This window comes from Myotis brandtii, unplaced genomic scaffold (genome assembly GCF_000412655.1).
Source record: "Myotis brandtii unplaced genomic scaffold, ASM41265v1 scaffold929, whole genome shotgun sequence".
Taxonomy (NCBI): Eukaryota; Metazoa; Chordata; class Mammalia; order Chiroptera; family Vespertilionidae; genus Myotis; species Myotis brandtii.
Genome location: NW_005371832.1, coordinates 1,170,871 through 1,183,183, shown reverse-complemented (window position 1 = coordinate 1,183,183; position 12,313 = coordinate 1,170,871). Strand labels below are relative to the sequence as shown.

Sequence of the window (12,313 nt, the reverse complement as noted above, 5' to 3'; positions counted from 1 at the left end):
CAGGGGGCCAGCTCTGACACAGGCTTCGAGGCCCTGTAGGGGTGAGGAAGTGACAGCACCCTGCTGAGTGCAGCCCACTGACAGGGCCGCCCTGTGCCCTGCAGGCTGCCCTGGCCGAGAGCAGCTTCCCCCTCCTCAACAGCCCTGGCATGCTGAACCCCGGCTCCGCCAGCAGCCTCCTGCCCCTCAGCCATGACGACGGGGGTGCCCCCGGGGAGCCGCTCCCCAGCAATGGCAGCAGCACCCCACCTCGCCTCTCCCCACCCCAGTACAGGTGAGCACACAGCGTGGACCCCACCCCAGTGCCCATAGAAGTCAGGGAGGGAGCCTTCTCCCCGCAGGGGGGACCAGGTCTTGTCCTCCACGGGGCCTCTCCCTTCCTGCTGGCCCTCTCCTTCCCCCCCTCTCGCCTCCTGCCCTCCCCCCCCTCCCCCACATCCTCTCTCCCCCTCTCCCTCTCCCTCTCTCCCTTATTCTCTTCTCTCCCTTTCCTTTGACATCCATCCCCAGTGGCTCAAGGGTGGGGAAGAGCTGTGGCCAGCCCGCTGTGCCCTAAAATTCTGGGTGAGTTTTCAGGGGGAGGAGGGGAAGGCCACCAGGTGCCCACACGGTCCCTCTGCCACAGCCACCAGGTGCAGGTGAAAGAGGAGCCCGCCGAGGCCGAGGAGGACAGGAGGCCCGGACCCCCGCTGGGACCCCCCAACCCCAGCGCCGCGGGGCCTGCCGAGGACAGGGACCTGGAGGAGGAGCTGCCTGGAGAGGAACTCTCCTAAGGGCCTCGAGGGGCAGGCAGGACGGGGTGAGACCCCTCCTGGAACCCAGGCCCCTCTTACCCCCACTCCACAGCCCCGCCCAAACCTCAAGGCACTTCCAGGACTCAGATGGGGGCTGGGCCAGCAACTCCCAGTGTGGCCTGACTGACAGACACTGGGCAGGGACGTCCCGCCCCCCCAAGGGGAAACAGAACCCCTGATCTGGGACCGCAGAGGACACGGAGGGCCCAGGCCCCTCCTCACACCCTCCCCGCCACCAGCAGCAGCAGCAGCAGCGCCCTCCTCCCCCACCAGCTCTCCCGACAGGGCCTGCAGCCACACGGAGACCCGCAGGCGGGGCGAGCCACCCCAGACCCAGGGCCCCTCGCACCTGGCGCTGGCGGCGTTCTTCTAGCCAGAGGCCCGCACTTCCCTCATCTGTGCTCCCCCCACCTTCTCCATACTGTGAAGAAAAACTTCTCCACCCTCATGCCCACCCCGCCCTGGCCGGGCGGAGGAACTGAAGTTGCCAACCACCCCCAGAAGAAACCAGCCCCTCGCACGCCCACCCGGAGCCACAGCTGGGCCCTGCGGGGCCCCTGGGAGCAGGGCCACTGGCTGTAGCCCCTCCTCCTGACCTGAACTGGGACCCAGGCTGACTGGCCTCTGCCCATTGCTGGCCGCCCGCCCGCCATCCAGGGAGCACAGGAAGAGGCCCCGTGCCCCGTGCCGCCCCCGGAGAGTCCCTGCCAGGCGGACTTCTGGACGCGGGGCCCAGGAAGGGAGCCCAGCCATCCCGGAGGCTGGCGTCGGGGCTGACGTGGTGCCCGCCGCCTGTCACGGGACTGACTGGTGGGGTTAGTTTGGCGGCTGCTGGGACCCAGCAGGTCACCCCGCCCCAGCCTCCAGGGCCCCCTTGCAGCCCTCCCTTGCCCTCCCTCGGCACCCCTCCCCTTCCCCCCAGTTAAACGGATGACCAAAGACCTTTCTTATGCCAGAAGCAAAAACCAAAACTTTTTGTTGGCTTTTTCCTTTGTCGCCTCCTCCACCCCCTGCTCCTCTGCTCCCCACCCAGCCCCAGGCTGGGAGCCTCCCTCCACTTAAGTTATTGTTTTAAACCAAAGTTTACAGTGTCTGTTGGTGGCCAAGACCCTCTCCCTCCACCCCTTCCCCACCCACCCTGAGGACCCTGGGACTCGGCAGGGGCTGGGGCCCTGCTCCCCTCCCCTCTGCTCATGCCCGGCCTGGGAGAAGGAGAGGGCAGGGGGGAGGAGGGCCGCCCTTGGCCCCGCATCCCCTCGGGCACTGGGCGCAGAGCCCTGGTCCGCCCCTGGACTGCTTCCTGGGGGCTCTCCAGACCCCTCTTTAGGACCAAGTCCCCGTCACGCTGGGAGTGTGGATTCCAGCCGAGGAGCTGGAACACGGGACACTCCCCACAGACCCCCTATGGGGGTCCCCGACCGAGGCCGAGGACTGGGTGTGCTGGACGCTCGCAACACCCAGGCCAGGCCCCTTTGCTGAGAAGACTCCTTGGACTATTTCCCAAGAAATCCCCACATGCACCCCTTCACAGCACCCCTCCCGACAGGCAGGGGCCCGCCGCCCCCGCCCCGTGTACTCCCCACCTGTGTTTCGTTTGACCAGCACAGAAATATTAAACGTCCTCTATACACCGGGCCCTTGTGTGTCGCCAGGTGAGGGGGGCATTCAAGTGGGGAGTTTCTCTGCTCTGGGGGGCAGAGGGCACCAGCTGGACACCAGGGGCCCTGAGCGGGCTTGGGCATGGGCACCAGCCAGCCACCTTCCCACAGGGCCTTCCCCTGCCCCCGCCTCCACGCCCCATCTGGGCGTCCCCGGGGTTTTCTTTCCAGCCAGATGCTCCCGTCATTCTCTTCTCCCAAAGTCACGCTCCCCCAGTGGCTTCCCAGGTTTGAAATACAAGCTCCTGCCGGGTGTTTGCAGCCTGGAGTCCCGCCGCAGCACCTTTCCCTGGGCGCTGCCCTTGGAGACATCCGCCCGGCGCCCTGGGCCGGTCCGCCATGGCTTCGTGGAGGCTGCCTGCGTCGTGTGTGGGGTGGCACTGAGCTGGGTGGGGCGGTTGGATGCGTGCGTGCCCGTGTGTGCAGAGTCAGCGCTGGTGGGTGGGCGCAGGGTCGGGAAAGGGGTTATTCTGACCGTGGAAAGGGGACCCTGGGCAGTTGGGGGAGAGAAGGAAAAGAGGCATCGGTTCAAGCTGCTGAAACCAAAGGTGAGTACTGACACCCCAAGGAAGGGTCCCCCACACCTCTCTCCTTAGGCAGCGCCCAGGAAGGAGTGTGCAGTGGGCCCTTGGGAAATGTGGGGGTTCGTGGCGCTGACCCCCACACCGTTGAAAACCCATGTGTAACTTGACCCCCGAACCTCAGTCATCCCAGGTGCCAGCAGGTAGTGGTTCAGGAGCATCACGGATGTTAAAGTCCATGGATGCTCACGCCCCGCATGTACAGTGACGTAGAACAGTACCCAGCGCGCGCAGTCCGCCCTCTGCATCCGCATTTGGCTGAATCCACAGGTGCACAGGAGGGCCGCCTGGGTGCTGAGACACGAATGAGTCGAGTTCAAACCCGTGTTCCTCCAGGGTCAGCTGTGCCCGGGGAGGTGGGGAGGGTGGAGGAAGGGTGTGGAGAAAGCAGAACTGGAACCACTCGCCTTCCCACACATCCCCAAACTGCTGGAACTTTCCAAAAGTCAAAGTTGGGGAGCAGTGGGGCAGGACAGGGGCGGTAGGGCCTGGAGTGTGAGTCGGCGACCTCTGTCCCAGGCCTGTCTTGTCCTCTCCGCCAGCTTCCGCTTCAGGCCCTCTCACTCCCCTCTTCGCTGTCTCACCCCATCCCCTCTGCCTCCACCCGGCCCTGAGCCTCTGGGCACTGCCTGGAGCCCCCTAGAGATGTCCCTTCGTCCCGGGGCCTCGGAGTCCCCGCCCGCTGCAGCCAGCCCCCCAAACACCAAGGCAGCAGCGCTGTGCAGTGCTCTGCCTCCGTGAAGGCTGCCGGCCCTGCACATACAACCGGCTGCGTGCAGCCTGGACAGCGGCATTCTCCACAATGTGATGCAGCCATCACCCCGATTTCACTGCGACTGCCCCGCCCCTCCGGGGCCCACCAGCCCCCTGGCAAACCCCAGAGCATCCAGGCTCCCAGCTCCCTTACTCCACCCTGGAAGAAAAAGGCCGCTCCGCAGGCTGGCCGCAGAGACGAAGGGAGGAGGCTACCCTCAGCCTCACTTGGGACAGTTCTCCCCGCAGTCTAACTGCAGTTTCTCCTGCTCCAACTAGAGTTTTTGTTTTGATTTTTTATTCCTCCCAAATGCCTGGTCGGTGCATTGGGACGTGGGTGGAGGTCTGTGCTGGGCTTTGGCAGAAGAGAGGGTCTTGAATATAAGACACAGGAGCCTGCTGTGGCCACACTCTGAGCGTGGGGGCTTGCAGACAATTTTCTTACTGATCCGACAGGTTCTATGCGGGGCACGGCCCCCATACTACCTTCTAAATAAGAACTTCCCCCGCTCTCTACTCATGCTTTGCTGTCCGGAAGTTCTGCATGCTGTCTAGCCTCCCTCCTCCCTACTGTTATCCGCAGCTATTGGGATAGTCTGCACCGGCAGGCACACCAGGGCACACGCAGGCTGTGGCTGGCCGCTTGTCCTGCCCTTAACATTTCTGCCCTGAGGGGGAGAGGGAAGCTATCTTAGGAACCAACTGTCCTCAGGTTGGCAAAAAAGGGGGGGGGGCAGGACTCCAAGCAGACATTCTGAGGGTGAGTAGGTAGCACACTGGGCTCTGTATTGGGCAGAAATCCCCTTTTCCTCACTTTCAGAAACTGGTGCCCACCCTTGCCCAAGGCCTTCTGCCAACAGCCAGCAGAGGGCGCTCTAGACAAAGCCGACCTAGTGCTTCTCCTTTGGAGGAACTTGCCCAACGGGAGGATGGGGGTGGGGGTGGAGGTGTGGGAGGAGGGGCTCAACTTCCCTGGAGAACAGCCGTCCTTTGACCCCACGTCCGGGAAAGCAGCCTCTATCCCAGTGCAGAAATGGCTCCCCAGACCCCTCCACCTTGTGACCTATGGAGCATCCTACACAGAAGCAGGAGGAGGGGAGGGAGGAGGGGGTGTCTGCAGGGAAGCCGCTCTGGTGCGTGCGCTGGGCACAGCGAAGGGCTCCTAAGGGTCTGCGATGGTAGTAATTACGCTTAACGAGCGTTTATGGTGGAGCACACACTAGTCTAGAGCGTCACAGTCCATCTGATCCTCACAGCTCTGAGTTAGATCCTGTTATTATCCCCATTTTACAGACGAGGAGGCAGACCGGGATCAAAGCGCTCACAGATGAAGCCTTCAGGTTGGGAAGCTATGGGTGTCCGGTGGGAAGGAGGAGGGAGGCTCGGTGGCCTAGTCTCAGCGTCTTAGGGACACCACTCTGGCCTTCTCCCATCTTTTTTTTTTTTTTTTTTTTGGAGACTCCCACTGGGGAAACAGAGGCACAGAGCGCCTCCGAGCCAGGAGTCAGGCCCTGGCTTCAGGTCCCCGCTGCCTTCTCCTCTAGGCAGACGGAGGTAAGTTAGGACTTAGAATAGTCACTGGGGGACAGGGAACTGGAGAAAAAAGGCTGAGACACCCTATAAAAATAATCAAACGGGCCTTCTGATGGAAAAGGGAGTCAGGGCAGGGAAGACAAAGAGGCCCTTGTGTGAGGGGGGAAGTCACAGCAACTCCACGCACACACACACTCACACACACACACACCTGAGCACCGGCAGACACACGGACACACACAGGCTGCTACTCAGCTATGTTTACGCCAAGAGGTCCACCAAGGGCAGGGGCCCATACCACACGTAGCCGCAGCGACACCCCATCACGCAGGCCCAGGCCCCTCCACACCTGCAGTCTGTCTCCACCTCAGGATCAAAAGTTTAGAAAAACAGCCCCTCCTGAGAAGGTGATGCTGGTGGCAGCCATGGCTGAAAGGCCCTCTGTCCCAGGCAAGAGGGGCTGGGAAGGGTGGGGGGTATTGGGGGGCTGGCCGGCAGCCTTTGGAAGTTGGGCTGGATTCACAGGACAGCATAGAGGTGGCCAGAGCACGAGTCCTCTGGAGCTCCTGGATCAGACTAGAAGGCTCCTCCCGGGAGGGCCCAGCGCCCCTCCTGATCGCGGACCTGGAACCACCATACCAGCTGCTCCCTGGGCTCAGGAGGGGCCGAGTGCAGGGTGGGAGCGAAGGTTGCTGAGGGGAGAAAGGCCCCGTGGCACACTGGGCCTGCGGGTGCCAGTTAGGTGACAGATCGTCCAGGTGACAGATGATAAAATCCTAGATAGGGAACTTGCTTTGGAGAATTATATCAGAAGCTTTTTTTGAATAACTGAGTAGAAAATGGGACTAGGTGGCTGCATGAGAGAAGAGGGGTCAAGAATGACAGCAACTGGAGAATCCTAAATGCCTATTCCTGGGAGAACACATAGTTACAAACATATTTACATATACAATCGCACCCCAAGAAGCACATTTTTACAATGGAATGTTGTACTGCTGAGAAAATGAACACACAGGAGCTACTTGTATCAGCAGGTGAACTTAAGGGGGAAATGAAGGGAAGAAGGATACATAGAAAGTGTCACCATTTACATAATGCCTGAGAACTCGCATAATGATGCCACGTACCTTGTAAGGGCACATACACATGTAGCAAACGTTTAAAGAATTTGTAGGAGTGATCAATGACCACCTCAGGATGGGGCTGCCTCTGGGGGGAGAGGGGATATGATAAGGAAGCGTGAGGGGCTTTGAGTACATCAATATGGTTCATTCTTGAGCTGGGTGGTGGGGACACTAGTTGGGTGGTGGGAACACTTGAGCTGGGTGGTGGGAACACTAGCTGGGTGGTGGGAACACTTGAGCTGGGTGGTGGGGACACATGCTCGGTGGTGGGTGATGAGAACACTTGAGCTGGGTGGTGGGGACACGTGCTGGAAGGTGAGTGATGGGAACACTTGAGCTGGGTGGTGAGAACACAGCAGTTCATTCTATACCCTGGACCCTTTTTTGGTTGGAATATTTCATTTAGAAACAAAAGAATGGTCCCAAGTTTTCAGTCCTGGGCCACTGGAAGCATTCTGACCCTCTAGTCCTTTGGGGTTCATGGAAGAGGTCATATGTTAGACTGGGCTGCAGGGGAGACATCGAGCTGCTGTGTGCAGAGGGGCAGGAGAGCACATCTGGGCCCACATCTGGACATGGGGCAAGAGGCATGGCTGCGGAGGAAAGCGGAGATGGTCAGTGGGCAAGGAGGAAGGAGAACCAGCAGACAGGTGGTCCTGAGGTCGAGGCTGGGGGTCTGCAGTGATGGGTGCAGGTTCATAGGATTCAAGGCCTGGGAGACCCCACCAGCAGCAGCAGGGACTTGACAACAGGAGGCCTCTGGCACCCAGGACTGAATGGTTTCTAAGCGAGCGAGAGGGAAGGAGTGATGAGTTGAGGCGTCAGTGTGTGGAGTGGAAATGGGAGCTTGGTGACCCCTCTTTCAATGAGTTTAGTAGCAAAGTGAGAGAAAGGACCCCGGAAGAGGAGGGGAGGGGACACGGCCATGGAATGTTAAGGAAAGGCTTTATTACTAATTTTCTCAGCTATGATGATTTTGTGTACTTTTCATATAAATTGGGGGGGGGGTGCAGTTGGAGAGGGGAGAGGGCAGAAGAGGCTCAAGCTGTAAACTCCTGGGCGTGTATATGTGTGTGAGCATGTCCTGCCTCCTCCATCTGACTAGGCGTTTCTCACACCCCTTCTTCCTCATTACCAACCCCGGACTCAAGCCCCAGCTGCTTGGGAAGAGGGGTGAGGACCCCCTCTGGGAGGGGGAGTCTGGAGAAGGTCATGGAACGCACATCTGGGGAAGTGGGGAGAGGAGAGGAGAGGAGAGGAGAGGGGAGGGGAGGGAGGGGAGGAGAGATTCTCTGGTGTCCCTTCTTATGAAGCTACTAAGGGAATCCCTGTGACTTCATCTAAACCTCCCAAAGACCCCATATTCAGATACCATCACAAGAGGAGAGGAGAGGAGAGGAGAGGAGAGGAGAGGAGAGGAGAGGGTGGGAATCCCATCCAGGAGCAGAGGCCCTCAGGGAGGAGGAGGCAGGACTCACAGCAGCACAGACAGTGGCTCCGAACAGGCACAGCGTGGACCAGGAGGTGAGCAGGAGGCAGAAGTGGGAGGGAGGACGGGCTCCCTCCATCTAACTCCTTCGTCCTCTTCCTCCGGCTTCCTGCTTCCCGCTTCCCAAGGAATCCTTGGCTGTGGTTGACTGTCCCAGAGGCCTTGCCCACAGCCACTCTGGTCCTCGCTGTCACGCCTGCACCACCTCACCCTGGCCTGACCCCAGGCCCAGCTTTGATCTCTCATTTTGCTTCCATCACAGAGTCACCCAAACTAGCCCATTTCTCTTCCCCTGCCCCGGAGTGTATGTGGTCAAGCTCAAACCTTTATTGAGCACCTACTGTACACCCAGGCTGGTGCTGGTTGCTATGGGGAATGCTGAAAGCAGTTGCTAGGCACAGGCCCTGCCTCAGGGGCATATGGGCAGTTAGTAAGTACACTGATGGGTAAAGAAAATAATCAATCAATCAATCAAGATAAGGCCACATGCAAAAGAACATACTCTTTCTTTAGCTGCACCTTGATACAGAGAAGGTCTCTCTTATGACACTTCTAGGGCTTTTAATTATTAAAAAGATCTTCCTATAAAACTTGTCCATACAGTGCTAATGAAGGCAGCAGCATGGAAAGGGATAGACACCCACAAATAGTGAAGTACAGGCGACCCTTGAACAATGCAGGGATTAGGGATGCCCACCCTTTGAACAGTTGAAAATCTGCGTACAACTTTTGACTTTCGCTAGAACCCAACTCCAGTCATCCCTCTGTATCTGGGGGGGGGGGGGGGGGGGGGGGGGGGGGGAATGGTCCTAGGGTCCCTCACAAACACAAAATCCAAGGATGCTCCATCCCTTCCTATCTCTCTATATAAAAGGCTAATATGCAAAGTGTCCCCTCAGGAGTTCGATCAGGAGACCGGGAATTCGACGCTCCCTATGATGTGTGCTGACCACTAGGGGGCGGCACGGAACATGGCGGGTGACCAGCAGCGGCAGCAGGGCACTGAGGGAGTGAGGGAAGGAGGAGGTGGGGAGGCGAGGAACCTGATGGGCCCTGATCGCCAGCCAGGTCTAGGGACCCTACCCGTGCACAAATTTCACGCACCGGGCCTCTAGTTATAAAATATGGCATAACAATGCATACAGTCAGCAATTTCATCTGTCGTTGCTGAATCCATGGATGTGAAACCTGAGGATACAGAAATCCAACTGTCTATTTATTGAAAAAAATCCAGACCCGCTCAGTTCAAGCCCGTGTTGTTCAAGGGTCAACTGTATAAGCATAAAGTCATCATTCATACACCCAAATTTATTGAGAACTCACTGCATACAAGTCACCTGAATGTACAAGATGGATAAGACACAGTCCCTCCCCTCAGAGAGCCCCAAAGAGAGACAAGTAGGTACGCAGAAAAGTGACAACACAACATTCGATTTGCAGTTGGGAACCTAGATGAGGGTGTGTGCAGGTCCCTGGGGTAACGGGGAAGCTTCCATCGGAGGCAGCAGGGCAGGGGGTGCGTGGCAGGGGGAGCCGTGGGGACGGGCAGTGTGCCCAGTGCCTGTGCCCAGGAGCAGTGGCAGGAGAGTGACCAGAGCGGCAGGCCGGAGTCATGCTCTGGAAACTTGCCTGCCAGCTCAGAATGGTGGACATTTCACAGTAGACAAAATATTTTGAGCAGTGAGTGACATGCCTGGCCGGTTTGGTTTCCTTTTTCATAAGACGTTTTGTAGGTTAGAAGTGAAGGGGGGAAGCTGAAGGGCTGTGAACAGGACAAAGGGAAATGGGAGGGACGCCGGAAAGAAAGGAGGCTGGTTCCACAATCAGAGGCAAGAGAAACAGAGGGGCACAGGGGACCCCATGGTGTTCACCGTCAGTAACAGAGTCCGGAAACCAGGGGAGCCATCGGGGCGGAAAGAGCAGGAGCCCATGTGGTGGTAGGAGACGAGGGACTGGTCTCCATCAGGTCGAATCTGAGGCAACAGAAAATCCAATGGGAGCAGCTTCTAATTAAAGGCGGCGGGTTGCGCTCACGGATCTCCCTCCTAGAGCCCTGACAATGGCGCGTCAATGCGGGTTCATTGACTAACAAACGCACACTCTGGTGGGGGTGCGGGCAGTGGGAGGGGGTGGGGGTGGGGGCAGGGTGCATATGAGAACTCTGTACATTCTGCTTCTGTAGTTTTGCTGAGAACCTAAAACTGCTTTTAAAAATAAAGTGTGTGTTTTGAAGCAAACTGGCTAACAGTTTAAGGAGCAGTTAGTCCTCCAGATCCCCTCCCACTCTGCGCAGGCAGGTCCCTCCCCGGGAGGGGTAAGCCAGACAGTCTTAGGGCGGGGGGATCTGGAGTTGAGGCAGGGGCACCCAGGGGCTTAGGGGACAGACTCTGACATCAGGGTTTCTAAAGGCCAGGGACAGACATACACCGACAGCACCTAATATGAAAAACAGAGATCAAAGCAAAAGACAAGAGTAACTTGGAGGACACTGCTATGCAGGTAGAAGAAAACTCTTTAAAGAATCACTTATACACAGAGAAATATGGTATTGCCCCCATGAAATAAGAATTATATGCTATAAAAGTGAACATTCAGACAACGAAATAAGGTCTTAGAAATAAAACAGCAGTTCTTAACCTTTGGAGGTCGAACGACCCTTTCACAGGGGTCACCTAAGACCATCAGAAAACACATATATAATTACATATTATTTTTGCTTTAATTATGTTCAATTTGTAACAATGAAAATACATCCTGCATATCAGATATTTACATTACGATTCATAACAGTAGCAAAATTACAGTTATGAAGTAGCAACGAAAATAATTTTATGGTTGGGGGTCACCACAACATGAGGAACTGTATTAAAGGGTTGCAGCATTAGGAAGGTTGAAAACCATTGAAATAAAAAATAAAACAGACATGAAAATTAAACAGGAAGGCTGGAAATTAAAGACATCTTCCCAAAACAACAGCAAACAAAGCCACAACAAAGGAAAACCGAGAAGATAATGGAACTAGAGGACCAGTTCAGGAGGACCAACATCGGAATAACAGGAGACCTAGAAAGAGAGAAAACCCCTAAAAAAGTAATTCAAGAGCATTTTCCAGGACTGATGGACATAAGTTTCCAAACCGAATGGGCCAAAGAGTCTATAAAAATGTACCCTCACCAAAGCATACCATCCTGGAACTTCAGAACCCTGGAGACAAAGGGAAGGTCCTACAAACTTCTAGCAAGAAAAACAAGTCACATGAAAGGATCGTAACTCAAAATAGCATTGGTTGTTCAACAACACTATGGTAGGACATAGTGGAGCATTGCCTTTGAAGTGCTAAGAGACAATTATTCCCAACCTAAAATTCCATACCCTACCAAACTCTGAATTACATGTAGGATGAAAACATATTAAGACATGAACATTTTCCCAAAACTGCAACTGCCATTCACCATTTCTCACAGTGGAGATGTGTTCCCCCAAAACAAGAAAAAGGAAGCAGAAGATCCATGTAGGAGAGAGATTGGGGACCCACAACAGGAAGAGAGAGCAGCCAGGTCTGCCCGGAGAAGTCAAGGGCTCTGGGCGAGATTTCTGGAGATGAAATGTGTAGAATGCCTAAAATGTGGGGGTTGAATCACTACTGGGTAAATGGAAAACTAAGCAAATTTTTTTAAAAAAAGCAAATAAAGAATAAAATGTTGATTTGGTTCAGTGGATAGAGCGTCAGCCTGCGGACTGAAGGGTCCTGGGTTCGATTCTGGTCAAGGGCAAATCCCTGGGTTGCCCTTGACCAGTAGGGGGCGTGCAGGAGGTTGTGACCCAGTAGGGGGTGTGCAGGAGGCAGCCGATCAATGATTCTCTCTCATCATTGATGTTTCTCTCTCTCTCTCCCTCTCCCTTCTTCTCTGAAATCAACAAAACTATATTTAAAAAAAAAAAGAGGGGAAAAAGAATAAAATGTTGAAAGAAAAGAAATAATACTATACTTCATGGTTTAGCTATAGGTAACATTTAGTCATAATAATGAAGACATTGACTTCCCATCTAACCAAGAGGATGCTGTAACCATATTGGGAGACTGGGGAGATGCAAAGGAGTGTCTGGGGGAAAAGTTATGACGGGGGCAGGTTAAAGAGAATTCAACCTACGTCTTACAGGGCGAGAACTTAATTGATGGCACACAAAGCTGGAAAACCACCAAAGGAGAGATGCGAGTCTCTTTTTGGCAGATATGACGCTAAAACTCAAAGGAATCATCAATGAGAGTTGTGAGTGGCTGTGCCTGGGGATGGGCAGCCTGGCAGGGAGGCTAAGAGGCTTTGGTAGAACTGGGTGATTCTCTCAGCCACAGGCAGGCAGCCCTCCGTGCTACGGTTCT

General features: G+C 55.8%; 1 protein-coding gene across 7 annotated transcripts in view; it reads left to right on the top strand.

The window, feature by feature from the left end:
• The window catches only part of FOXP4 (forkhead box P4), a 33,420-nt gene extending 30,996 nt beyond the window's left edge, over positions 1 to 2,424 (top strand). For 6 of the 7 annotated variants that reach the window (XM_014532994.1, XM_014532992.1, XM_005885813.2 and 3 more), the window contains 2 exons: positions 105 to 274; positions 626 to 2,424. In XM_014532994.1, the coding sequence (XP_014388480.1) occupies positions 105 to 274; positions 626 to 773 (318 nt within the window). In that variant the 3' untranslated portion in view covers positions 774 to 2,424. Of the gene's footprint in view, positions 1 to 104; positions 275 to 510; positions 597 to 625 lie in introns of those variants that run through there. The other variant, XM_014532995.1, reaches the window with a different exon arrangement.
• Positions 2,425 to 12,313: the final 9,889 nt, after the last annotated feature.